The sequence below is a fragment of the Schistosoma haematobium genome, chromosome 1, assembly GCF_000699445.3.
Source record: "Schistosoma haematobium chromosome 1, whole genome shotgun sequence".
Taxonomy (NCBI): domain Eukaryota; kingdom Metazoa; phylum Platyhelminthes; class Trematoda; order Strigeidida; family Schistosomatidae; genus Schistosoma; species Schistosoma haematobium.
This window is the reverse complement of record NC_067196.1, coordinates 70,045,093-70,073,001: the sequence shown is the minus strand read 5'-3', so window position 1 is coordinate 70,073,001 and position 27,909 is coordinate 70,045,093. Positions and strand designations below refer to the sequence as shown.

The window sequence follows — 27,909 nt, the reverse complement described above, 5'->3', positions numbered from 1 at the left end:
CGAACAGAACCACTAGCTAATATTTTGCAGTTAGGTTGTGGATAATGATTCAATGTATAGCGTTCGACTATCTATTTCCCATTTATGGGTATGTAATACCACTGATGTTAAACAACTGATGAGTTGATATTTTGACTATTATTAGCACGTGCTGAAAACTATATTAAGCGTTAACTTTAAATATGCCTTTTTGAAGCGAGAAAATATGACGGGACCCACCACTAGTTGACAAAAAACAGCAAGTGTCAGCTTTTTATCAAAAATTTATGCTTTTATGTACAAACACACTGAAAAAGTGGGACTAACGTACAAAAACGATAGGATGGAATGAATACTTGTTGGAATATACTCTGTATTTACAAACCAGCATAAAAATTGCAGACAATGAAAATCAAGTCTATTTCTTTATGTAATGTAAACTGTCTCTTCTGCGCGTCGTTTTTTCGCAGCTAGTATACCTGGCTTTGTTTGAGCATCCGGATGATTGGCAAGCTCGTGAGGACACGTTGACACAGGAGATTGAATTAATAATTGTTTTAAATCATAAAATACAGGGGCATCTTCTTTTGTAAGTAGTGAGATTGCAATACCAGATTTACCAGCACGTCCAGTACGCCCAATACGATGTACATATTCTAAGCAGAGAAACACGCAGTGTAAAACTTACTAATCATTAAATAAAGTTATGCTGAGTTCATGTAAATAATCGCACAAACATTTCAATTAGGGACTTAGATATATTTACATGAATGAGCGAGAAATATGTGTCCAAAAGTCACATAAGTGTATTGGACAGTCCGTTCATTTAGTTACAGAGAAGGTAAATTTGAGGTCATACATACTGTCAACAATAATTCAAGAAAGAAGAGGGACGAAACTGACCAGGTCATTGAGACATGTAACACAAAGGTTTTCTAAGAAGACAAAGCTATGGTGTCATCATAAATATCAAAGTTAATTCACTCAGATTATAAGGATCCCTGAATGACAGTCGTGTTGAGATTAAAGCCCACCATTCAAAATCACTGAAGATGTGATATCTGCAAAGAATGTTTAGCTTAAGTTTGTACCATAACACCCTTTGATACAGTATGCAGAAGAGTTTCTATACAATGTCTTGACACCAAAAGAGTGATCTGTCAACGATAAAATGCATCTCAGACTTTGAAGAGTTATATGACTTTACAATTGAAAGTTAAGAAGACTAATTAATTTAAATACCACTATTATATCGAGTGCAGAATGTATCAAAGTAAATGCCCCCAAATGCCCTGGTATGACCGCGAGTGGGGAGACTGCTCTCCCTCTTAAAATGCTCTCACATGACCACGCGTATACGGTCGCTGCCAGGGAAGTCCTACTCACTGCCTTCTCGAGCCAAGGGGTATTTCTACAAAAGTTAGAGGACGAAAAGCGGACCTCTGGTGCTTTAATCAGGATGGTTGATACGGGGGACCCATATAGGGGGGTTCGAAAGCCCTGATTTCAAACCAATGGTGCATGTGCGCTCCAGGATCCTGATGAAACAAAAAGCGTATGAACCTATTGTTGTTCAACGACTACCATGAGACTGCATTTCCTTACGTCGCTCCACTGCCTTGTACATTAGACCTTTAGGTCAAAGGCTCTAAGGATAGCCCCTTGAGAAAACCAGCCCTCACACAAACCAGATGACTTGTGTGCCACATGTATATTTGATGTTTCCTTGTACGAATGTCTATGTTTAAACAAATAAATAATCTAAGTAAACAGCGAAAGAATTATTAGCTTACCATCAATAGTTTTAGACATGTCATAGTTTATAACCATTGACACATCTTTGATATCAATACCACGACCGGCAACATCAGTTGCAACTAAGATCTCCTTTTGACCAGACTTTAAACTTGCCAAGGCATATTCTCTTTGTTCCTGTCCTTTGCCACCATGTAGAACAACAGCACTGTATCCAAGTTTTTCTAGTCCTTTAGCAAGTACATCTGCGCCTTTTTTCTGATTGACAAAAATGATTACAGGTGGATCAAGTCCTGCAGCAAGTATTTCTAATAGTTTTCTCCTGCAAAAATGAGATTTAAGTCATTTTGATGTTAAGGCGTTCGTGGATAAAGCTCTAGATTTAGCAACAAACTAAATAATCCAAGTTTTAGGCCTACAAGAACTTGTAGTTTAAGATACTTAGTTTTTAAAAACAATTTGTAATAACTCACTTTTGAATGAGAAAAATAGATCTAGGGAAACGCACAAAGACATCGGGAATCCGTTAATAAGAATTGTTCAGAAGCTATTTCTCCCAGTTCATAAACATCAAAACATAAGTCCATATTATGTGATACTTTTCACAACTTCATATATTGGTATAATTTGTCTAAATATTGTTTCTTCAGATACAAACCCACAAGAGGTGATAAAATCTTTACGAAGTGGTCGATACGCTCAACAACTCCACTCCCTACCATAAGTTCACGCAGAACAATTCTGAAGCAACATTTAGTATTTTAATGGAGACAGAAAGTATGTCTGTACTATTAATCGATTAGGATACTGCACTTTTCTTTCAGTAAATCGAAATACAGGTATGGAGCTCATTAACAAATTATGTTAACAGGACAACAGATGTTAAAATGAAAGTTCCCGTCTTCAGCACTCATCACAGATATAGAGACAATGAAGTCGTGAAGATTAATATACTTGTTATTGATAAAGTAACTAGTTTTATTGCATTCAATAAAAATAGATTGAGTCTGTCTTTGGCCTAGCAGTCAGTTCTCCACAAGAATTATCGACATGACTAAAATCGTTTCTTATAAATCAGAGCGAGCACAACATATTAAGATTAAATTTTCAATAAATACGGTTTTATAAGTGCCAGCTGCAATTTATCAATTGTACTAATGATTCGCGACACTACCGAAAACCAATGTAGAAAATAAACAATGATAATCTGGAGCATGTAAGTAAAAGTGGTGTCAGATTTGTTAGTCTTGGAATATTTAAATTTATAACCAAAAGGAAATCGACTTAGCTATAAACATTTGATTATTATCAGTATGAAAAAACTACCTCTTCTCTTGTTCTGAAACCATATAAACAATCTGTTCCACTCGTTCTGTGGGTTTACCAGCACTTCCAATATACACCATTGCAGGTCGCCTTAAATAGGAACGAGCAAGACGTTCAACTGCTGGAGGCATGGTGGCTGTGAACATGACAGTCTGACGATACTTATGCTTTGTTGCAAAATTGCTTAATAGCTTCGAATCATCTTCAGCATCTTCATTATCAGGTTTTTCATTTGTAACTGGTAAATATGTGAGAATATTGTTGACTTCAGGTTCGAAACCCATATCAATCATTTTATCAGCCTGTTAATTTAAAAACGCCAGAAATAATTAAAATTCATAAACATTTACAATCAGATGGCGAAGGCACATATCATGGTATGCCGATCTACATAAATAATTTAACCTAACACCAACAATTAAGAACAATGAACTGACTCCGATAGTTTAGATGAAAGTACCGGGTTTTTTCCATATAATTGATCGAAATCAACCTCATTGTTCTGAAATCCTTAAAACATAAGCGAGGGGTTTCTGTTAGATGAAACCTGAAAACTGTGTAGCTAGTACCTGTGCATTTAATTTATTATTACTGTTTTTCCATCTTATACACAATTGTGTTGGAAACGACTTAATGGATTACAAATAGATTTCAACATAATACCATCCAACTTGCTCAAATGCTAACCATCATAAAGTTAACAACTCTGTAAACGAAAAACAAATCTCAGGTATAATCGATGAAGGATTACAAATTAAACATGCAATTTATCATCGCAAAATAACACTTTAATTCTACCTAGAACTGAAGGTCCTCTAGGGTGACTACCGGTCACTAGACCTGGTATAGGAGAATGGTTGTGCATGGGATCAGCAACTCTATCTCATAGAAAACAATCTTGCCAAAAACGCTAACCAGTATAAACAATTTAAACCATTTACGCTCGGCCCTCCAAGTTGAAGGAAGAATTCTGACACCTCTTGTTGAAAGCCGAGATCCTTCGGAGATCACGAGGCCGACGCCTTTTCTTACAACCAGAACAACGATTAACGTAGGCAAATGGAATGTCCGGGTAATATGGGAGACAGAAAGGACCAATCAAATAGCTGTGGGAATGAGGAGATACAACTGAGCGGTGTTCGGAATCAGTGAAACCCATTACACCCAAGCTGGACAGCAAACGTTAGGTACGCGAGAGATGCTGTTGTACTCTGGTCACAAAGAAAAACATGTTTCGTACACACAAGCAGTTGCACTGATGCTGTCCAATGAAGCACGAAGAGCACTCATAAAATGAGAATCTCATGAATCCAGGATCATCGAAGCATCATTCAAAACAAAGGAGGGAATTACGACGAATATTACTCAACATTATGCCCACGCCAATTATAGTAATGACGATGATAAAGATCGGTTCTACAGAAGGCTGAAATCGATCGCGAAGAAACACAGCAAAGAACCTGAACATTCTGATGAGAGACTTAAATGTTAAAGTCGGAATGGACGACACCAGGTATGAAGATATCATGAGACGACATGGACTAAATAGGAGAAACGGACAAGAATGGTGAGAAACTTACAAATTGGTTATAGGTAGTACAACATTCCCACACAGACACATGCACAAAGCTACATGGATCTCACTCGACCACACTACAGAGAACTAGATCGGGGTGACTAAAACACTTCAGAAAGACAATGGAAGACGTGAGAACCAGGAGAGAAGTTGACATAGCTTCAGATCACCACCTGGCTGTGGTTAAGATGGAACTGAAGCTAAAGAAGCACCGGACAACTGGATAAGCAGCATTAAAAAGGCTTCATACAGCCTTCCTTCGAGATACAAGCTCGACGAATTCAAGATAACTCTCAGCAATAATTTTCGAGCCTTGGAAGAATTACTCGAAGAATGCGAAACTACTATGGAAGACAACGGGAGAGGGATCAAAGAAGCATTGACTTTAACGTGTCAGGGGGTTCTGGACCACAACAAGCACCGTCATAAGGAATAGGTCTCTATTGAAACTCTGAGCATCAGGAAAGGTTTTTAACAGTGCGTTGCTGAACCACATGAAAGATTTCGGTAGACGTTCAACTTCGAGATCAACAAGCTGGATTCCGTAAGGATCGGTCGTGCACAGACCAAATCACTAACACAACCATCATCAAAAGGGTAGAAGTATTTATAAACAATTGTTTACGTAAGATACTGAATGTTCGTCGGCCGGATAACATCAGCAACAGCCCACTATGGGAGAGAACAAACCAGCTTCCAGCTGACGAGGAAATTAGAAAAAGGCGTTTGAAGTGGATAGGGTACACATTGGAGAAATCATCAAACTGCACCGTGAAGCAAGTGCTAACTTGGAATTCTGAAGGTAAAGGGAAAGGAAGAAGGTTAATGAGCACACTACGTCAAAAATCAGAAGCAGACATGAAAAGAATAAATAGCAACTGGAAAGGATTGCCCAGGACAAGGTTGGATGGAGAGTGCTGGTAGGCGGCTTATGCCCCTCCATGAGGGGTGACAGGCGTAAGTTAGCTTTACATCTACTAGACCATCATTTAATAACAAAAAAAGCCAAAAACTGTCCGACTTTGAATGTTCTAAAATATCAGTACTTACTTCATCCAAAACGATGTAAGTACATTGGTTGAGTACCATATACCGGTTTTCTAGGACATCATTTAAACGACCAGGAGTACCAATAACTATTTCGGCGCCCATTCGAAGCTTTAATGCTTGATCTTCACGCGAGAGGCCACCAATCAACGAAACAGTCTTGATTCCCAGTGGTCGACCGAATTTCACTGTTTCTTCCTCAATTTGCTGTGCCAACTCTCTAGTAGGAGCCATAATAATAGCATATGGTCCTTGCTCTGTGTCCTTTTAATAACTGATTAAAAAGGAGCTTAAATTACCTCAAGTCTCTCCAGTTTTGGAAGTCGCTGAATCCAATTCAACAGGGGTATGAGGAAAGCTGCTGTCTTCCCTGAACCTGTTTCTGCAACACCAATAATATCACGGTTTTGCAGACCTATTGGTATTGCTTGGCGTTGAATTGGTGTTGGTTCAGGATAACCAACCTAAAGGGAATATGAAACTGAGATAACATCTATACCTTTTTAATTACATCCTTAAGTTCATCAGCAACATTCATTTCCGCCCAAGACCTGAGGGGGTTTGGAATGTTACCTCCCTTGGTAGATATATTAAAATCTTCGCGAAAGATTCGCCAGTCGCGTTCAGTCATCTGATCAAGGGCCTTTTCTGTCCAGTGCCTGTCATCCCATTTCTGCTTAGCTTCACGCTTTGCCACACCACTTAGACGTTTCCTAAACCATAAGAAAAACCAAATGACCAGTTACTTTTCTTGAACTTTCTGGGTGTCAGAACGGCGGCTTTCTAACAGCTTTGAGTAAAAACGTCCAATTTCTTTTTTTTGTTGCTGATAATTGTGAGGAATGTAAACACTTCATTACCTTAATATCAATACCACCAATATGTCCACGGCCAAAAAACTGGATTTGATGCTTTTCTTTGTAAAGCGGGTTGTAATCCTGGCTAGTATCATCGGCGACATCCCAGTCAAATACAAATTTCCTCTCATTAAGTCGCCTCGGTCGACGCTTAGTCAGACGCTTTTGACCCAAGTAGCGCTCTTTGATAGCTTGTTCTTCTTGTGAAATGTTTACCTTATCACCTGGACCTTCTTCTTGAGCTGCTCGTTTGCCAGTATTTCTAAAGTTTCTGTGCTGCCTCATTCTTTCTTGAAAATCTTCTGCGCGTCTCTTTCGTTCCAGATCTAAAAGCATAACAATAGACAAGCGTGTAACCTTTAGCTCCTTCGAGATATTCCGTCTGTTTTTTGAAGGCCTCCATCTGTTTTTCACGTTGAGCTTGAACTTCAGCTTGTCTTCTTTGGATGGCTTGTTGAATACGCTCCTCCTTAGATATAAATTTCGGTTTGATTAATTCTGCCTCTTCCGCCTTCCTTTTTAAAATCAGCTCCTCCAGAGAGATAGGAACGCGTTTTGGAACATATGGGATGTCATTAATTTCTTTTTTGGGACTTCCAAGATCTTCTACCTTTGCTTCATTCACAGGTGGTTGAACAACATCACCATTATTAAGAGAACTAAAGGTAAGTAAGATTAACGAAGAGTACCATTTTTCCTTGTTGTCATGCCTATGTTTTTTCTTTTTCTTCTTATGCTTCTTTTCCTTCTTAGCCTTTTTTTCTTTCTTCTTGTGCTTTTTTACTTCAGATTCTTTATCTAGCTTTTCTTCCTTTCTTAAATCACTGAAGAAATTTTAGGTTAACGATATTGGTGCTCACTTTTCATTTTTCAACTTGCATCCCTCCTCATCGCTGAGATCTACATCAAGCTCCCCTTCTTCAAGATTGATATCACCGTTGTCCATTAAGTTACTGTAGCTTCGACGACAAATCGTTCACTTAATTTTTCAAAGATTCAATTGGTCTACATTCATTAGGATACTAATTCTCCTAATATGTTGAAATCCTTGCAATAGATATTCCTGTTAACAACTTATTTTTCTGACATCTATTCATTGATTAGGCTGATATCATGGGACAAACGGGTGTGTTTGCACAGTCTTCGGTTTTCAGTGATAAGGATAGTAGATTGGTGAACCTGTGTTAATCTTGACAGGTTGCCCTACAGTGAAGGTCCAGCTTTTCCTTGAAGATATTGACTGATGAGCCTGATACCACTTGTTCGGGTAAGGCGTTTTAGTCATTGACTACTCAATGAGAAAAATGGGACCCCACTTTAAGTTTATTAGATCGTACTTTGTGAACCATCTCGGAGATTATTAGTGCTGGGGGGAGCAAAAAGATAAAACATATTAACACCCAAATCATAATTAAAGATACGAAATGCCAGTATAAGGTCACATCGCGTCTTACGATACGACAAGGGGAAATGTTTAGGCGTTTTAAACGCTCATCGTAAGGGAGTTTAGGATGACCTCTGACTAATTTCGTTCCCACACGCTGTACACGCTCAAGCGAGTTAGTATCCTTTGCCAGACATGGGTTAGCTGTTTGGATACAGTACTCAAAACTTGGTCTTATATGTGTGGGATATAAAATTCAAAGCATATCCTCGTCAAAAGATTTGAACGCTCGGCGAAGTGACCATAACGCACGAAAACCTTTGACAGCGGCTGTGCTGCAATGCGTAGCTGTTTTTAAGTCATGACTTATTATTACTCCTAAGTCTTTATGTTCTTGAACGCATGGAAGAGGTTTACTATCAATAGTATAGCGTTAACTATTACCGTAACCGGTGTGCATTAGCACACTATTCCTAGAATTGATTTCTATGCCCCAACATTGAGCCCATCTAACTAAATCATCCAAGTCAGCTTGAAGATCCAAATGATCAGCTTCACTATCCTATTTGTTATATCACTGAATACCAAATCTCGACTACTGTTTGCAAGAAAATGTAAAAAGGTATATAGTACTGTTGCAATTAATCGTTGGATCAATGTCTTATGACGACTGTCCACTACATATTTCAAACATGGATTAAGTTTAGAAGGACGAAGTCCAGTTTATTTCTATAAATCATGCATCTATTGCGGCATACAAGTCTCCAAAATAAATTGTTTGGTAAGTCCTAGAAATTGGTGTTGATCTCATTAGTCTTACTGGACGCACCCTACTTGAAGGTGCCCGGTCATGTACTCACACCAGATCGCGGTTGGGTACGCCGTGCTACGAATCCCTTTCAACTAGCAACCAGCTTAGTCCGAACGCTCCATGATACATCAATGGCTTTCCGGATATATCTTCGGACTCATTCATTTATTACTTCTGGTTTGGCCTAGTTGGTACGTTTCGATCATAAAGGTCTCACGGGCAGAAGCGTTTTTTGAACTTCAAGTACCTGTTAACTCTTCACTTCAATCTGTCTTAACCTTTTGCGAGTATATCACCTCTTAATGACTTCTCATTGTATATCAGTTAAAATTGTTCTTCGTTTGCAGCACTAATGAATTAATACGTATTAAAACGTGTGTAGTAAACAGTAAGGAGGGTTGATGGGAATATCATTTGACTGTAGTGAAATGGAGATAGAATTTACTGAACCCAACGCATTTGCGAGCCTGTTCGTGTGGAGTTTTAGGTCGACATTCATTGCATTGCTAATTTCAAGCAACGCGAGTAGAATGGCGCAAGTTCATTGTGGCAAGCTTGCAGCTGAAGTTGAAGCATTTCTACTACTACCAACTCATAGGCTTGCAGATTATAGGCAGTCAATTCTAATTGTTTAATTCTTAAAAGCATTGTCTAACAGTGAAAATTTCAGATTCAAACTAGCGTACACGGTCTGAAGTGGTACTTGGAGGACTGCCAGAGTTTTCTACCTGTCGCTCGACGAAGGCACAGGCCTCTGTTTCGACGGTAATATCCTTGAAGGTAACCGCTCCTAGCCATCGAGTGAGACGGACCATTTGAAGTTCGTTAGGTCTTTGCCAAGTCGAATCGAACGTCGAGAGTTTTGAAAGTTCATAAAGGTCTAACGACCTTCGATTACTGGTAGCTTACACAAAAACCTTCATGTTGTTATCCATGTTAGGCCAAAAAATATTTGTGCGATGAGCAACGTCGTTATTCGAACACATCAACCCAAAGGCCGACCAAATATATATTGAAAACGTTGTCTTATTACTTGCACCTATCTCCCCTCATGGAGGAGCATAAGCCGCCTACCAGCACTCTCCATCCAACCTTGTCCTGGGCAATCCTTTCCAGTTGCTATTTATTCTTTTCATGTCTGCTTCTGATTTTTGACGTAGTGTGCTCATTAACCTTCTTCCTTTCCCTTTACCTTCAGAATTCCAAGTTAGCACTTGCTTCACGGTGCAGTTTGATGATTTCTCCAATGTGTACCCTATCCACTTCAAACGCCTTTTTCTAATTTCCTCGTCAGCTGGAAGCTGGTTTGTTCTCTCCCATAGTGGGCTGTTGCTGATGTTATCCGGCCGACGAACATTCAGTATCTTACGTAAACAATTGTTTATAAATACTTCTACCCTTTTGATGATGGTTGTGTTAGTGATTTGGTCTGTGCACGACCGATCCTTACGGAATCCAGCTTGTTGATCTCGAAGTTGAACGTCTACCGAAATCTTTCATGTGGTTCAGCAACGCACTGTTAAAAACCTTTCCTGATGCTCAGAGTTTCAATAGAGACCTATTCCTTATGACGGTGCTTGTTGTGGTCCAGAACCCCTGACACGTTAAAGTCAATGCTTCTTTGATCCCTCTCCCGTTGTCTTCCATAGTAGTTTCGCATTCTTCGAGTAATTCTTCCAAGGCTCGAAAATTATTGCTGAGAGTTATCTTGAATTCGTCGAGCTTGTATCTCGAAGGAAGGCTGTATGAAGCCTTTTAATGCTGCTTATCCAGTTGTCCGGTGCTTCTTTAGCTTCAGTTCCATCTTAACCACAGCCAGGTGGTGATCTGAAGCTATGTCAACTTCTCTCCTGGTTCTCACGTCTTCCATTGTCTTTCTGAAGTGTTTTAGTCACCCCGATCTAGTTCTCTGTAGTGTGGTCGAGTGAGATCCATGTAGCTTTGTGCATGTGTCTGTGTGGGAATGTTGTACTACCTACAACCAATTTGGTGAATGCACATAGATTTGCAAGTTTCTCACCATTCTTGTCCGTTTCTCCTATTTAGTCCATGTCGTCTCATGATATCTTCATACCTGGTGTCGTCCATTCCGACTTTAACATTTAAGTCTCTCATCAGAATGTTCAGGTTCTTTGCTGTGTTTCTTCGCGATCGATTTCAGCCTTCTGTAGAACCGATCTTTATCATCGTCATTACTATAATTGGCGTGGGCATAATGTTGAGTAATATTCGTCGTAATTCCCTCCTTTGTTTTGAATGATGCTTCGATGATCCTGGATTCATGAGATTCTCATTTTATGAGTGCTCTTCGTGCTTCATTGGACAGCATCAGTGCAACTGCTTGTGTGTACGAAACATGTTTTTCTTTGTGACCAGAGTACAACAGCATCTCTCGCGTACCTAACGTTTGCTGTCCAGCTTGGGTGTAATGGGTTTCACTGATTCCGAACACCGCTCAGTTGTATCTCCTCATTCCCACAGCTATTTGATTGGTCCTTTCTGTCTCCCATATTACCCGGACATTCCATTTGCCTACGTTAATCGTTGTTCTGGTTGTAAGAAAAGGCGTCGGCCTCGTGATCTCCGAAGGATCTCGGCTTTCAACAAGAGGTGTCAGAATTCTTCCTTCAACTTGGAGGGCCGAGCGTAAATGGTTTAAATTGTTTATACTGGTTAGCGTTTTTGGCAAGATTGTTTTCTATGAGATAGAGTTGCTGATCCCATGCACAACCATTCTCCTATACCAGGTCTATTGACCGGTGTTTAACGTAGAACTACTTCAAGCCTGTTTGAAATTATTTTGTGATGTACATATATATATATATATGTAAACATCGGCAAATATAATCTCGTTACTTCCCAGAATCGCTTGCATCCAGGTTTCCATACATATTCTCAACTGTTCTATTCTTTATTTACTGTTACAATAATATTCCAGACATTTCTACGAAGCTGAGACTCTTCCATCGAATGCGAACTTGACAGAAGTTTCTACGATATCGAGTTTGCTTGGAGAATAGCGGAATTTGCAACCTCGACGATCGACCTAATTTGGGTCATGTTATGTCCAACGCTGATATCGTTTGGTGCTACGCGGTCTTTGATTCGTTTATTTTTTTATATGTGGAATTTGAGTTTTTCCCAATGATTTTGACCATCCAGCTCGGAGAAAAAAATCTCCATTAAAAATTATATATTTTTAGTCAGTTTGAAGATGACACAGATATTCAGTGTTTGACAACGCTTCTACCGGTAACACCTTCTAATATGATTTGTACCTACCGAGAGAAATCAGAAGGCAAAGTCGAGGAGATTGGAAGAGTGTATTTGGCGATAACCAAAATATCGGAATTCTCTGATCTAATCTGGCTAGCGATTGCGGTTGATGTTGAGCACGGCGTTACCGCACGTGATCTGGTGCGGATGCCTGACCGAGCGCCTTCAGCTAGATGAGTCCACTTAAACATATGGTCAGCATCCAATGTCGAAAACTTACAGAGCTATTTATTTTGGGGATTTATTTAGCGCTACAAGCTTTTCTATACTTGGTCCGTTGGGTTCTACTCTTTGCACTTCTTGTCGTTCATATACTATCTTTAGACAAATACTCGATTCAATCCTATCATCGAACATTTACCATATGTTAAGTCAAGTTTTGACGAGACTCTAATTTATGGACGACCTTTGAACGAATCTTAAGTGACCCTGAGAAATACTAGCCAATCAGCAAACAGTCAGCATAGAGTAAAAGTAGGTTATACAAAACCAAAGAAATAAAGTGAATACAATTCTTATACGTGGTTCAAAAACTTGTCGAGGTTAGAAAGAGGTTCAGAGGTTCTAAAATCGTATTGCATGCAGTAGAGGGAATCATTCATACGGCTGCAGAATAGTCGGCTTCTGGAGTTAACCTTGATCACATAGCTTCAATATTGTTTATGTGTACTCCGTTTGTTTAGTGCACAAAATGCTACTTGTGGATAACGAAACGATGCACACAACCAGTGTTACTGGTGCTTTTGTTATCCAGTTCGCAATCATTGTCGTAATTTGCGTTAGTTAGGAAGTATATATGGGGTCTTCATCACGAACTGACATCAGCTGGCGCCGTAACCTTGAAATTTATGAAACGCTTCTGATTGGCTCGTCCGTACATTAGAGTCTCGCTTATGTTTTTACTGTAGCCGTTAAAGTAAATACAAACCGCACATACATTTACATTTCATCAATTTTATTCCAGGTCATTTAAAGTACACACAATCTCTCCTGATGCTTATAACATTTGCGAAACATCTAAACCCATCACCAAAGTGAACGATGTAAAGCTATATAAACACGCTGACATTCCTGTCGCTATATCAAACATGAACCATGTGCATGGGTATGATATATCACTACGCTGTATCTCGCTTATAAATATAAATAAGAGCAGCCACAATCTGTTTGAATCGACATCGCTTATTATGTCTCAAAGTCCACACAAAAGCGTCACTTGTTGTGGGCAGTTTTTAGAAAGTGTTGCTAACTCCAAACGCTTAGCAAATCCACAACCGGACACCTTGTATAGTGGTTCACAAATTGCAAGTGGGACTGCCTGCTATAAACAGTCCAGTAATGTAAATCTATACTACTCACTCTAACATATATTCCATTCTTTAACTAAGTATGCACAAGGTGACCACTAAACAGACACCTGCGACAAGCCTTTATGCAAATATGCCGATCGTAACAACTTTAAGATAAACTCCAATACTTTCAGCAGTGGCAATTCAAAGAACAGTCAGGTAAAACTTAATCCCATCCAAACCATTCATGACACAGTAAGTTACACACAGTAAGTTTGGCAGCGTCTTGTAAGTTTCGGGGTATTCATTAAGTATTCGTTGAAAGTATGAATCGATTGTACGCATAACCGCGACTGAGCACAACCCACAACCAGAAAATAAGGTTCCACAAACAGATAACCCCTCCTAGTGGGTTAGTGATGACCCTAAGACGTGACCAGCCAGAAGTTTAAACCCAGCGAGTTCGTCGTTGGTAAACACTCTTCTGATAGCTTACTAAGTGTAGCAGCGTCTGGTCGTCTTTCCTTACTATATGGGACCGAGGTACAACATAGTAAAAAAAGAAAGTTACAACGAAAATTTCGACTCCTCGTAAACTGCATCGTTCTTTTCCAGCCGTCCTGGAAAAGAAAAAAGAAAGTGTAAGTGCATGTCGAAATACACTCGTAAGTGCGTAAAAACACAATGTCGGCGAAAAAATGGAAAATATACTCAAGCACACGTAATAGCGTTAAAAAATGTTTTTTGTGTTTTGTGTTTCTTTAAATAAAAATATAAATATACAAGCATATTTAAATTGTCTTTTTTTTAAAAATTATATATCGTAAAAAGAAAGATCGAGATAATATAAAATGTTAAGTAGTGCCTTACGTCCAGTAGTCGTTTAAATGTTCTGGAAATTTAACTCTTCTTCCAGAACGCGTCGTTTTAGGTTTATTTTCAGATACTGTCGAAGTATCATCGCTAGTGTTGGTTGTCGATCAAGGAATTATGAGTGTCGTTCGATTGTACCGAAGGAAGATCGACGTAGATAGGATTTCCTTCCAAATACGCTGCTTTGAGGCGACCGATGCTGATACTATCGTTGGTTCCGTTCTTATCGATTAGATAGCACTTAGATTCGCGTTGAAGAACTTTGAAAGGTCCTTCGTATGCTGATTCGAATGGTCGTCGATGCGAGTCTCAACGTACGAAAACGTGTGTACTATATCGTAAGTCAGGTTGAACGAAAACATCAGTTGATTGAGGTCGAGTGGAAGCAGGTTTAACTGAACCCATTGCGTTTGAAAGCCTGTTCGTGTAGGAGGTTAGATCCATGTTCATTGAAAAGGATGAAGGATCCACGAATTCTCCTGGAAGTCGAAGTGTCGTTCCATAAACGAGTTGAGCCGCAGTGTATCCAATGTCAGCTTTCACTGCATTGCGGATACCTAGTAAGACGAGTGGAAGAGCGTCGGTCCACTGTGAAACGATTGCAGCTAATAGTGAAGCTTTTAGTTGTCGATGAAAACGTTCTACCAACCCGTTTGCTTGTGGATAGTGGGCGGTCGTTCGGAAGCGAGTGATTCCTAAAAGTGTGGTCAGACAACGGAAAAGTTCAGATTCGAACTGACGTCCGCGGTCTGTAGTGATGGTTGAAGGGCAGCCGAAGTTTGCTACCCATCGTTCGACGAAGGCGCGAGCCACTGTTTCAGCAGTGATGTCCTTGATAGGTACTGCTTCTGGCCATCGAGTGAAACGGTCCACGCAGGTTAAGAGGTAAGAGTATCCATTTGAATCTGGTAAAGGTCCTACCAAATCCAGATGAACATGGTCGAAACGAGCATCGGAAGTTTCAAATGAGCCTAAGGGACATTTATTGTGTCTGATAACCTTAGATTTTTGGCAGCTTACACAGGAGCGTGCCCACTCCCTCACGTCTTTATTCATGCCAGGCCAGCAAAACCGTTCTGCTATAAGCTTGATGGTTGCACGAACACCTGGATGAGAAAGTTTGTGCAATGTGTTGAAGACATGGCGTCGATAATGTTTCGGCACGATTGGGCGATCCCTACCTGTAGATGTGTCACACAGTAAGGTTTCCTTACCTGTTCCCATCTGTTTGATGCGTAGTTTAAGGGTTGTGGACGATAACTCGTGCTGAAGATCACTGTCTTCTTTTTGAAGCTCGGCGAGTTTCAGAAGGTCGATTCCTTGGAAACTGTTCAAGGAAGTTATGCGAGATAAGGCGTCTGCAACTACATTGTTTGCTCCAGAGATGTTTTGAATGTCTGAAGTAGACTGCGAAATGTAGTCCAGTTGTCGAGACTCACGGGGAGAGTACTTGTCAGAAGGAGAGCTTAGAGAGAAGGTGAGTGGTTTGTGGTCAGTGAAAAGAGTGAATTCACGAACTTCGATGAAGTGTTGAAAATGTCGTACAGCACAATACATAGCTAGGAGTTCCCTACCGAATGTGCTGTACCTCGACTCAGTGTCTAGCAACCTTCTAGAGAAAATGCCAAGGGTTGCCAGGAGTTGTTAACCCATTGTTGTAAGACTCCTCCGATTGCCGAGTCCGATGCGTCTACTGCGATACTAATGGATGCTTCGGTGTCCTGATGTGTGAGCATCGTTGCCTTAGCGATCAGTTCCTTAACTGTGGAGAATGCTTTTCGTGCGGTGTCGTCCAAATTAATCGATTTTACACTTCCACGAAGTTGGTCGGTAAGAGGTTTCATAAGTAATGCGCATTTCGGTATGAAGCGTCTATTGAAACTTACCGGGCCGTTAAACGTTCGTAACTGCTTGACGTTGGTCGGTTCTGGGTAATCCAGAATGGCCGCCACTTTGGTCCTAAGAGGTCGAATGCCCTGAGCATCGATAGTGTGTCCCAGAAAGTCTAATGAGTCGGTTCCAATTTGGCATTTCTGAACGTTTACAGTAATGCCATGTTTTTGAAGTCGTTCGAAAACAAGATCCAGATGCTTGAGATGTGTTTCTCTGTCCGGACTTGCGATTAGACAGTCATCAACATACGCATGTACGAAGTTGAGACCTCGAAAAACGTCGTCTATGAATCTTTGGAATGTTTGAGCAGCGTTCCTTAGACCGAAAGGCATTCGCAAAAATTCATAGAGTCCGAAGGGAGTTATGGTAGCTGTTTTCGGTATGTCGTCAGTGGCCATAGGGATTGGTTATACGCTTTAACCAAGTCGATTTTCGAAAAGACAGTTGTACCTTTCAAGGTAGCTGTCAAATCGTGAATGTGAGGCAATGGGTAACGATCGGGAATGGTTTTCGCATTCAATCGCCGATAGTCACCAGTTGGACGCCAATCGTTGCTGTCCTTTTGAGGGATCATGTGCAACGGAGATGCATATGGGCTACTTGACGGTCGTATGATTCCTAAGTCTATCATATGGTCGAACTCGTTTTTCGCCAACCTTAGCTTTTCAGGAGCTAGTCGTCGTGCTTTAGAGAATACAGGTGGTCCTGTAGTCGTGATGTGATGTGTAACGTTGCTGGTTACACACGGTAGTTTCGGTTGAGTTTGTTGTATCCCAGGGTACTTATTGAGTAGTGGCTGACAGAGTGGGTTTATCCTATGCTTAATTGTGACTGGGGATAATTTGCAACCAGAAAAGGAAGTTATGCAAACGGACAAATTAGTGTTTCCGTCTACTAGCCTCCGTTTGCGCGTATCGATGACCAGATTATGGTGTTGTAGAAGGTCCATACCGATAATTGGCATAGAAACATCAGCAACAACGAAGATCCAGTGAATGGGTTTGCGTAAACCCACGTTAAGGTAAACGTACCTTTTGCCATACGTAGCGATAGGTTTTCCGTTTGCCGCCTGTAAGTTTAGGGTCGATTCGTGAAGTCGGCCGTTGGAATTCGCTGGGAGAACGCTAACTTCTGCGCTAGTGTCGACGAGGTAGCGAACTCTCGTTGTCACATCTGTGACGTATAACAGACGGCTTTGTTCGCCGGCTACGGTTGCCGTTAACGCGTGCCGGCTTGGAAGTTTCCCGAGTTGTTTTTCGAGTCACTCGGTTTCGTGTTGAGAAAATTGCAGGGTTCTCTGCAATTTCTGGAAAACTTTCCATACTGGTTATGATACCAGCACCAGTCGGGGTTATCTGTCTCTTGTGGTCTAGAGACAGATCGCTTACGTGAAATGCTTCTACGTGGAGTGAGCGAGCGACTACGGTCGTTACGAAGATTAAGATAACGCGTGAGTGTATGACATAACTCGGTCATGTCATTCTGAGTCGTTTGAGGCTTTTCTTTGACTGAAAAAACCTCGGTAGTAGGAGATTTCGTAATTTCTAAAATACGATCGGCAGATGCAGCCAGTTCGTCTAAGGCGTTGTTCTGAAACGAGACCAGGACTGCTTGCACCTGTTGGGGAAGTTTTGACAAGAAGAGTTGTTTGAATAGACCTTCGTCGAAAGTTCTTGGGCCTGTAACCTCTCTCATCCTTTGCAACATGTCCATCGCAGAACCGTGTTGCAGGTCTATGTTATTAAAGAGTTGATCTAACCTTTGTCGATCGGTTAGGTCTCCTCGTTTAAGAATCGAACGTTTTAAGGTTTCGTAAGGTTCAGAAACATCACTAGTAAACATACTAGGTGTTACGTACCTGTTGAATTCGCGCGGTAGTGCCTTGACTACTGCGAGGAATTGTGCACGTGTGTCGATCACGCCGTGCTCGGAGAAGTCGGCTTCTGCGTAGCAAAACCAGGCTTCGATGTTGTCGGGCCAGAAAGGCATCAGTTGAAACGAAGGTGGGGACAAGGTCTTCAGCTTGAGTACTTTGAGTGTCTGTTCAGTCATGATGAAATATGAAGTACGATAATGAACGAGGGAAAAAAATATATATCCAAGAAAAAACACGAAAAAAGAATCACAATGTTTAAAAAATAAAAAATAAGTCAATCATACATAAAAAAAATCCCAAAAAGGAACAGACTCACAGTTGCAATTAGGCGTACCAGATCACGTCGGTCTCACCAATGATGATGTCACAGGTATTCAGTGTTTGACAACGCTTTTACCAGTAACACCTAATATATTTCGTTCCCACCCAGAGAAATCAAAAGACAGAGTCGAGGAGATCAGAAGAGTGTATTTGGCGATAACCAAAATATCAGAATTCTCTGATCTAATCTGGCTAGCGATTGCGGTTGATGTTGAGCACGGCGTTACCACACGTGATCTGGTGCGGATGCCTGACCGAGCGCCTTCAGCTAGATGAGTCCACTTAAACATATGGTCAGCATCCAATGTCGAAAACTTACAGAGCTATTTATTTTGGGGATTTATTTACCGCTACAACTCCGCCTGTTGCTCTTATAGGGTTGCTGCCGGTCCCAAGCCCGGGTAAAGGAGAAGGGTTGGGCATGGGGTTAGCGCCCCCATCCCGTAGAACACTAACTCGCTAAAAAAACGCTTACCAGAAAAAATAATCCAAACCATTTTAACTCTGCCCTGGGAGTTAGAAGGTCTTCACTTAGAAGAATTATGACGCTTCATGGTGAAAGCCGAGTTCCTTCGGAAGCCACGAGGCCGATGCCCCTTCCAACAACCAGAGCAAAAATTTTTATAGGTACATGGAACGTTCGAACAATGTGGGAAACCGGGAAGACCAGTCAAATATCAATGGAAATGAGGAGATACAACTTATCAGTACTGGGAATCAGCGAAACCCACTGGACCCAAGCTGGACAGAAAAGGCTAGCTACGGGAGAGATGCTGCTATACTCCGGTCACGAAGAGGACAATGCTCCACACACTCAGGGAGTCGCTCTTATGCTGTCCAAAGTAGCACGAAATGCACTTGTAGGATGGGAATCTCACGGATCCAGAATCATCAAAGCATCATTCAAAACAAAGAAGGAGGGGATCTTAATGAATATTATCCAATGTTATGCACCCACCAATGATAGCAACGACGAAATTAAAGATCAGTTCTACGAGCGGCTGCAGTCAATCATTGAGAAATGCCCAAGAAAGGACCTAACTATTCTGATGGGAGATCTAAATGCCAAAGTCGGAATAGACAACACTGGATATGAAGATATTATGGGACGACATGGACTGGGAGAGAGAAACGAAAATGGAGAAAGATTTGCAAATCTATGTGCATTCAACAAATTGGTCATAGGAGGCACAATATTTCCACACAAGCGTATACACAAGGCTACATGGATCTCACCGGACCACACTACAGAGAACCAAATAGATCATATCTGCATCAACAAAAAATTCCGAAGGACAATGGAAGATGTGAGAACCAGGAGAGGTGCTGACGTAGCTTCAGATCACCACCTAGTTGTAGCCAATTTAAAACTGAAGCTAAAAAGGAACAGGACAAGTGGACAAACAGCAATACAAAGGTTCAATACAGCCTTCCTTCGAGATACTGACAAACTCAATGAATTCAAGATAGCTCTCAACAACAGGTTTCAAGCCTTACAAGATCTACTGAAGGAAGAAGAAACTACTATGGAGGACAACTGGAAAAGTATTAAAGGAGCATTAACTTCAACGTGTCAAGAGGTTCTCGGTCTAAAGAAATACCATCATAAGGAATGGATCTCTACAGAAACACTGGACAAGATCAAAGAAAGGAAGAACAAGAAGGCAGCAATAAACAACAGCCGAACACGAGCAGAGAAATTCCAAGCACAAGCTGAATACATAGAAGCAAACAAGCAAGTGAAGAGGAGCATTAGAGCCGACAAGAAGAAATACGTGGAAGAACTAGCAAAGACGGCGGAAAAAGCTGCTAGAGAAGGAAATATGGAACAACTTTACTATACAACGAAGAAACTATCAGGGAAATACAGTAAACCAGAGAGGCCGGTCAAAGACAAAGAAGGCAGGCCAATCACTGAAATTCAACAACAGCGGAACAGATGGGTGGAATACTTCGAGGAACTCCTGAATAGGCCGGCTCCAATGAATCCACCGGACATCGAAGCAGCACACACAGATCTTCCCGTAGACGTCAACCCACCAACGAAGGAAGAAATCAGAATGGCCGTCAGACAAATCAAGAACGGGGAAGCAGCAGGACCCGACAACATACCAGCTGAAGCACTGAAGTCAGACATCGAAGTAACTACAAACATGATTTACATTCTATTCAAAAAGATTTGGGAGGAGGAACAAGTGCCGATGGACTGGAAAGAAGGACACCGCGTCAAGATTCCAAAGAAAGGAGATCTGAGCAAATGTGAAAACTACAGAGGCATTACACTACTGTCAATACCAGGGAAAGTCTTCAACAGAGTGTTGCTGAACCGGATGAAGGATGCAGTAGACGCCCAACTTCGAGATCAACAAGCTGGATTCCGTAAGGATCGGTCGTGCACAGACCAAATTGCAACACTACGGATCATCGTCGAACAATCAGTTGAGTGGAACTCATCACTATACATCAACTTCATTGATTATGAAAAGGCATCCGACAGTGTAGATAGGAGGACATTATGGAAACTTCTTCGACACTACGGAGTTCCTGAGAAGATTGTCAATATTATCCGGAACTCATACGACGGACTACAGTGCAAAGTAGTGCATGGAGGACAGCTGACAGATGCATTCCAAGTAAGGACCGGAGTCAGACAAGGCTGTTTACTCTCTCCCTTCCTCTTTCTTCTGGTGGTCGACTGGATTATGAAGACCTCAACATCTGAAGGAAAACATGGAATACAATGGACAGCTCAGAACCAATTAGACGATTTGGACTTCGCAGATGACCTAGCCCTCCTATCACGTACACACGAACAGATGCAGATGAAGACAGCCAGTGTAGCAGCAGTCTCTGCATCAGTAGGCCTCAGCATACACAAAGGGAAAACTAAGGTCCTCAAATTCAAAACGGAGAACAGCAATCCAATCACACTTGGTGGCGAAACTCTGGAAGATGTAGGGTCCTTCACATACCTGGGAAGCATCATCGATGAACAAGGAGGATCCGATGCAGACGTAAAGGCGAGGATCGGCAAAGCAAGGGTCGCATTCCTACAATTGAAGAACATATGGAACTCAAAACAACTTTCAACCAATATCAAAGTGAGAATCTTCAATACGAACATCAAGGCAGTTCTACTGTATGGAGCTGAAACTTGGAGAACTACAACAACCACAATCAAGAAAGTACAAGTATTTATAAATAGCTGTCTACGCAAAATACTCAACATCCATTGGCCGGATACCATCAGCAATAGCCTTCTGTGAGAGAGAACAAACCAACTTCCAGCTGAAGAAGAAATTAGGAAAAGACGATGGAAATGGATAGGATTAGTGAGACAACCAATACACATACATATAATCATATAAAATCAGTCAATGTTGATAGGCAACAAGGTAAAAATGTGACCCGAAAAGAAAGAATGGATGAATCTGTAGTGACCTACTTTTACCAAGAGAACGCGATTGGTGTAATGGAAACAATTATTATTATAACCACTTGTAGCAGGGATGGTTTTACCGTACTTGTTAGTTTAACTGTACCAAAACACATACATTCTTCCGTTGAATGTGAACTTACACGAATCCGGATACGCTCAGTAACCACATTTGTAACCTGGCACGATCTCAGTATTCTTTCGATACCACGAGATCGCCAACAAATACATCTCGACTACAGCCATCAACTGCCTTCTGCTATTTGGCTTACAGGGGATCTTATCGGTTAACTGGCACGTAGTCTTCCTGTAGTGGTGATTATAGTCAACCGCGACTCGATGAAGCACTACAAATCAATCTGTCCGTAGGCCTGAAAAGCCCATGTGGGACTGACACACTACCAGACACTACAGTGCCTTATAATGTAGCCTTCTGATAGTGGATGTGTAGCAAGGGTAATGATTGCAGTGGTTTTCGTGTACATTTGCAGATAATTATCATGTAAACTCATCTTTGCAGTCCTTTTCAGAGACCACGCGTACGCAAACCGCCCACAGACTGTTCAATAGTCGGATAACTCCCAATCCCATAGTGAGCTCGAATTCGTTTTTGAACAACCCCATCTTTTCGAGAGCTAGTCGGCGCACTTCCGAGTATACACTTGACCCCGTAGTAGTGATGGGGTGTGTGACACTGTTGGCTACACACAGTAATTTTGGCAGCGTCTTGTAAGTTTCGGGGTATTCATTAAGTATTCGTCGAAAGTATGAATCAATTATACGCATAACCGTGACTGAGCACAACCTACAACCAGAAAATAAAGTTCCACAAACAGATAACTTAGTATCCCCGTCTGCTTGGATCGATGAGTAGATTATGTTGTTGTAGGTCTGTACCAATAATTGTCATAAAAACATCTACAAAGACGAAAACTCACGTTAAGATAAAAGCATCTTTCACCGTAAGTGATGATGGGTTTTCCATTTTGCCTATAAGTTCAAGGCCGGTTCTTGCAGACAGCCGTTGATATTCGCGGGAAGAATGCTCTCTACTATGTCAATTTCGACAAGATAGCGTTACTTGGCATTATTGCTCATATTAGTTCGTAATAAGAACGCTAACTCTGATTCCTAACCCTAACCTTCAGCCATAAATCACAGCGTCGGACAATTCTGCCTCACTGAGCCTCTTCTTATGCAACAACGTCAAAGCCAATCACACCATAACTTGTTAATGCATGGGTCCGAGGATATATTTGAACAATGATCTATGTGTGTGCACTCTAAACTGAATAGCTATGGTAAGAGATGGTTAGAATAGTATACGCTAATGCGATTTGATGTGGATACTTGGCCAAGGAGTTTTAGCTAGCATTGTTTCCAGTCAAACTAGTAAGGTCGACATGAATACCAAAGACTCACAGAACTATTCGTCTAAGTAATTCATTTATCACTAAATATTCGTGAACTCAATTCTCAGCTTGGCTCAACGATAATTTGTGATTTTATAGAAACTTTGCATAGAAGCGTAAATCCTCCTTAGTTTCGTCAACTTTCAAACAAGTAATCTTAGTAATAAGTATATTTTTCTATTAAATCTCAATGAGTGGAAAAGTCGTACTTTTGACGTTTCGTGACTCAATGTAAGCCGTTTCTTCAGGGAAAATATTTACTATTTGTTTACTCTGAAGAAGAGGCTCACGTTAAGTCACGAAATCTCAGGAATACAATTTTTCTACATATTGAGGTATCATGAAATATATATATATATATATATATATATATATATATATATTACCAGCTTCCTACCCAACGCTCAATTTATTTGAAACTATCAAGCCCGACCTTGGCATTGATACCTATAAATACTCCTAGTATTGTTTTAACTTTTCCACGTACAATCCAATATAATGTAGATTGAATCCATGTTTCGCGTTGTGATCTACACGAAGATTACTTAGTCTTCGTTATCGAACGTATGTGACCTAGTTCTACTATTGGTTTCTCTATCTAGTCTGTATTTATTCCAACTTGTACTTCATAAATTACTGACTCTTACCACTTGCTCACAGACCGCATTGTAGACGATAGTCACGTACACCTTTCTTCCTGATGTAAAGCAAACAACTCAGATGGTTGAATGTTGTTGTTTCTTTGGAAGTAAAGCCGCATGAGACGAAATATTAGAAAGGAAAAGCGACTGTATATTATCGAGGATATGAGAACAGTCAAAACAGAGTAACTACAATGGATAAAGAATGAAGCAATTCAAAATGAGATTAATACAAAGTAATAAAGTTGAGTGGACAGAGTAATTGCAACAATCTACGGTGTATGATGTAAAGAAGAATGGAAGTGAAAGCTAGCGTACAAATAGACTAGTATTCACATGATATTTTAGAGGGTTTGACAATCAAAAATAGATAGTCATTCAGTTAAATGAACTTCAGTGGTTTTATCTGACAAAGAAGTTTTAGTTAGACAAACGTATGTTACCACAACTGACCTGGTGGAATGTCCGCACACCATTATTTAAAATACTGTAGCACCACTGTCTATACAATTCGATCAATATTAGGAACTAAATAACATGGTATATATATATATATATATATATATATATATATATATATATATATATATATATATATATATGCCAATGGCGGTGACTGGATAATAGACTAAACACTTTTAGACTTATAATAATGCCTATTGATGTCAACCAGTGTTTTAGTAATGAACTTCGTAAAACAAAAAAAAAACAAATGATGTCCTCCTGTATTTGTTACATTTTAATAATTACACTTTCTCCTTAAAAATATTGTTAATGAACTATTTGGAAGATTTAAACTGAAAAATCACTTGTTCTTTGAACACTACATTTTGTTTACAACAAAACCTCAAATGTCTATTATTTTATCTAAATCTATGTTTGGTTATTTTAATTTTTAAAGTAAACTACTTTATAAAATTGCTACTATGTTGACGAAAATATTGATTATCAATTTCAGAGAAGTGCCTTATAAATAACCAAATTTATACTTTGAACAAAGAAAATATAAATCGAAAAATCTAGTTTGAATTATTTGCCTATAATTCTAACGGTACTCTGTTTCTGCAGACTACGTTTAAACATGTGATCTTGAACAAACCATCACAGGGCATTTACATACAAAGTACACCTATGAAATATTCGATAAGCTGAAAAAACTCCGTTTTCATTTATCCACAAAAATGAGATTTATTTGTCAATCTAACGCATTAGTGGTGCGTACCATCATAAATACAACTGACCTCATCAATACCTACATATAATGACAGTCTAAAGCTTAGACTTAATTGTAATTACTAGTGACCTGTTCCTTACAGTATTTATACTTGAACGAGTTGACAAAGTAACAAAACATCAGAAATGTTTCTCTACTGATTGGGCTACTATGAATACATTATTTTCATGACCAAATATGATTTCAGAAAACATTCAAGTACAAGGTGGACAAACGCACTCTAGTAACTGCGAACGTTAAATAAATCAAGATTCTTGAAAATGAAAATTTTACGTCACTTTTTTGTCAGATCATTATTTGCTCATTTCAGTTAGTTCATTTTTGAGATAGATGAATATAGTTTACTTAAAAAATGTTTGCAGCTTTCACAAATACTAAAGGTCAAAATGAACTACGCTTACAGGTTTGAATGAATCAAAATCTACATAAACGACTCCCGACCGTTGTTGCTACGTTGACGTGGTAGTCGAGCTTGCCTATCGTGATGAAGCAACCGAGCTATACTGACTGGAACAACCGTTCCTCAAGGTCCTACCATGTCAGACAGGTCGGTTGAAGAGCGGTAAGACTAAAACCAACAAACCCAAGGTCCGAAGGCGAAGTCGTACTGCTGACTGTACAGAGGTGTGACAGCATTAAAGTGTTTCCTTCAGACAACCAGCATGACAGCGATGCTGCCTTCCCACAAGGAGGGGTGGGGTTAGAAAAGGTCGACCCTAAAAATGCACACCTCGCCTTATCCCACGGATATCCGTCTCCGGCGGTAAGGCCCTTTTGAAGAACGGAGCTAGCACGTCAAAAACCTCCCACGAAAAGGCCGTGCGCGACCGGCCCCAAGCAGTTGTCCCTTGGGCATTGCGGCTACGCTCCCAGGTCACTAAGACCACCTCTAATCCAATTTCCTTTTCAGGTACCTCCAGAACAACCCTTCCACGGTGTGGACAATCGGGAAGTGATAACCGCCCTCATACCTCTAACAGCACCCAAGATCACTGTATTCATAATCAACCTTCCTCTTCAATTCCTACTATTCCTCCTACATCGACTTTCAACTCTAAACTTCCTTTTTCGGCTTCCTCCTCAAGTGTCACCGTAGCCAACGATTCTAGTGCTCAAAACTCTGTCCCAGGTCTACTGAAACCTCGCTCCAAACTACACATTGGAGCTTTCAACGTACGCACCGTATGTCAAATCGGTCAGCAGGCTTCTTTGGCTAGAACCCTAGAATCTCGTACCATTGATGTATGCTGTCTCCGAAACACGCATACAGGATCCCAGTGTGGTCATTCACTTGACCTCACCTCGGCAAAACGGAGAGCCAACGAGATACACTCTACGTGTATCTGGTGACCCTATGGCCGATTCTCGTGGACTGGCAGGTGTAGGCATAGCACTAAGCATGAGGGCGGAACAAGCACTGCTAGAGTGGATCACCGTCAACAGTCGTTTATGTGCTCTTCGGCTAAACGGCTCCGTAAGAACTCGGAAGGATAGGGACACATATAGTTGCCTTTTCGTCGTTTCTGCCTACGCTCCCACTGACTGCAGCTCAGATGAAGTGAAATATGAATTTTACAGAAAGCTATCTGAACTTCTTCAGAAAGCTAAACGCTCAGACATAGTACTCGTAGGGGGTGACTTTAATGCTCAGATAGGTAGCTTAAACTAAACAGAAAGGCATTTAGGTAGGTATTTTAGTATTTTGGCACAGCGAACAGATAATGGTGATCGTCTGCTGCAACTGTGCCCAGACAACCATTCATTTTTAGCAAACACAAATTTTAAGCATAAGGACAGACATCGTCTAACATGGCGACCCCCTACACCAAACCAACAATGGACTCAAATAAACTATATTGCCATCAGTCATCGTTGGAGAGGGTCGGTAGAAGATTGTCGCTCATTCTGGAGTACCTGCTTGGAATCCGACCACGCCCTAATACGCGCACGCATCTGCTTGCGCCTCACTGGACGCACAAAAGCCACATCAAAAAGACTCATTAGAACTGAGTTGAGTAACGAGAAAACCAAAAATAGGTTCCAAGAACAACTGAGTTCACAATTAGGTAGTTCTGAAGACGAGGCTGACCCAGATGTTGCTTGGAAAGACATACAAGCAGCTGTGGAAACAGCAGTGACATCTATTAGCGACTTAAACCACAGAGTTACAAAGAACCATTGGATTTCTTCAAAGTCTATCATACTGATGGATTCTCGCAAACTCGTCCCATCAGGTTCCGAACATGCTGAAGAGCGACAAATCAGATCTAGGTTAAGAAAAAGTCTAAGAAACGACCGTGAGCAGTGGTGGGCAACGAAAGCAAAAGAGATGGAAAAGGCGGCGACTATAGGGAACACAAGACAGCTTTACAGACTAATAAAAGAAACTGGAATTAATAAGTCAAGTGTGAGATTATATCGGAAAAAGACGATACTCTCATCTGCTCCCAGTCCAGACGTTTAGAACGATGGGCGGAACATTTCAGAGAACAGTTCAACTGGCCTTCAGCTACTCTACAACTACCCTCCATTCCCAGACAGTGTGAATGGAACATTGAAGTAGGTCCCCCAACTCTTGCTGAAGTTCAAAAGGCTATAGTTAATCTGAAACGAGGAAGGGCAGCTGGTCTAGATGGACTGGCTCCAGAGGTCTTTAAGGATGGTGGTCCAATTTTAGCGATTAGGTTGACTAATATTTTAGCTAAGATCTGGGAGTTGGACGTTATTCCATCTGACTGGTCACAATCACTTATCGTCCCAATATATAAGAGAGGGTCAAAATCATCCTGTGACAACCATAGAGGGATTAGTTTAACTAATATAGTATCTAAAATACTAGCCTCGATAATTATGGGACGCCTAACTAAGACTCGTGAACTGCAAACACGAGGGAATCAAGCTGGCTTCAGACCTGGTCGTGGCT

General features: G+C 40.7%; 1 protein-coding gene across 3 annotated transcripts; it reads right to left on the bottom strand.

Moving 5' to 3' along the window:
• Positions 1 to 32: 32 nt before the first annotated feature.
• On the bottom strand, positions 33 to 9,049 carry DDX23_1 (DEAD (Asp-Glu-Ala-Asp) box polypeptide 23; the record flags this gene model as incomplete). 3 transcript variants are annotated; one of them, XM_035733726.2, is made up of 15 exons in its annotated part: positions 33 to 635; positions 1,773 to 2,056; positions 3,061 to 3,362; positions 5,687 to 5,947; positions 5,983 to 6,147; positions 6,183 to 6,396; positions 6,430 to 6,509; positions 6,544 to 6,866; positions 6,898 to 7,364; positions 7,401 to 7,499; positions 7,852 to 8,157; positions 8,212 to 8,317; positions 8,369 to 8,486; positions 8,510 to 8,601; positions 9,043 to 9,049. In XM_035733726.2, 15 exons carry the CDS (start codon positions 9,047 to 9,049, stop codon positions 406 to 408), a joined length of 3,054 nt encoding a protein of 1,017 aa, XP_035587848.1. In that variant the 3' UTR covers positions 33 to 405. The 3 variants fall into 3 exon arrangements, with proteins under 3 accessions (XP_035587848.1, XP_051075012.1, XP_051075011.1); XM_051209559.1 differs by lacking the exons at positions 8,212 to 8,317; positions 8,369 to 8,486; positions 8,510 to 8,601; positions 9,043 to 9,049 and having other exon boundaries at positions 6,544 to 7,199; positions 7,230 to 7,364; positions 7,401 to 8,045; XM_051209558.1 differs by lacking the exons at positions 8,212 to 8,317; positions 8,369 to 8,486; positions 8,510 to 8,601; positions 9,043 to 9,049 and having other exon boundaries at positions 33 to 5,940; positions 6,898 to 8,045.
• Positions 9,050 to 27,909: the final 18,860 nt, after the last annotated feature.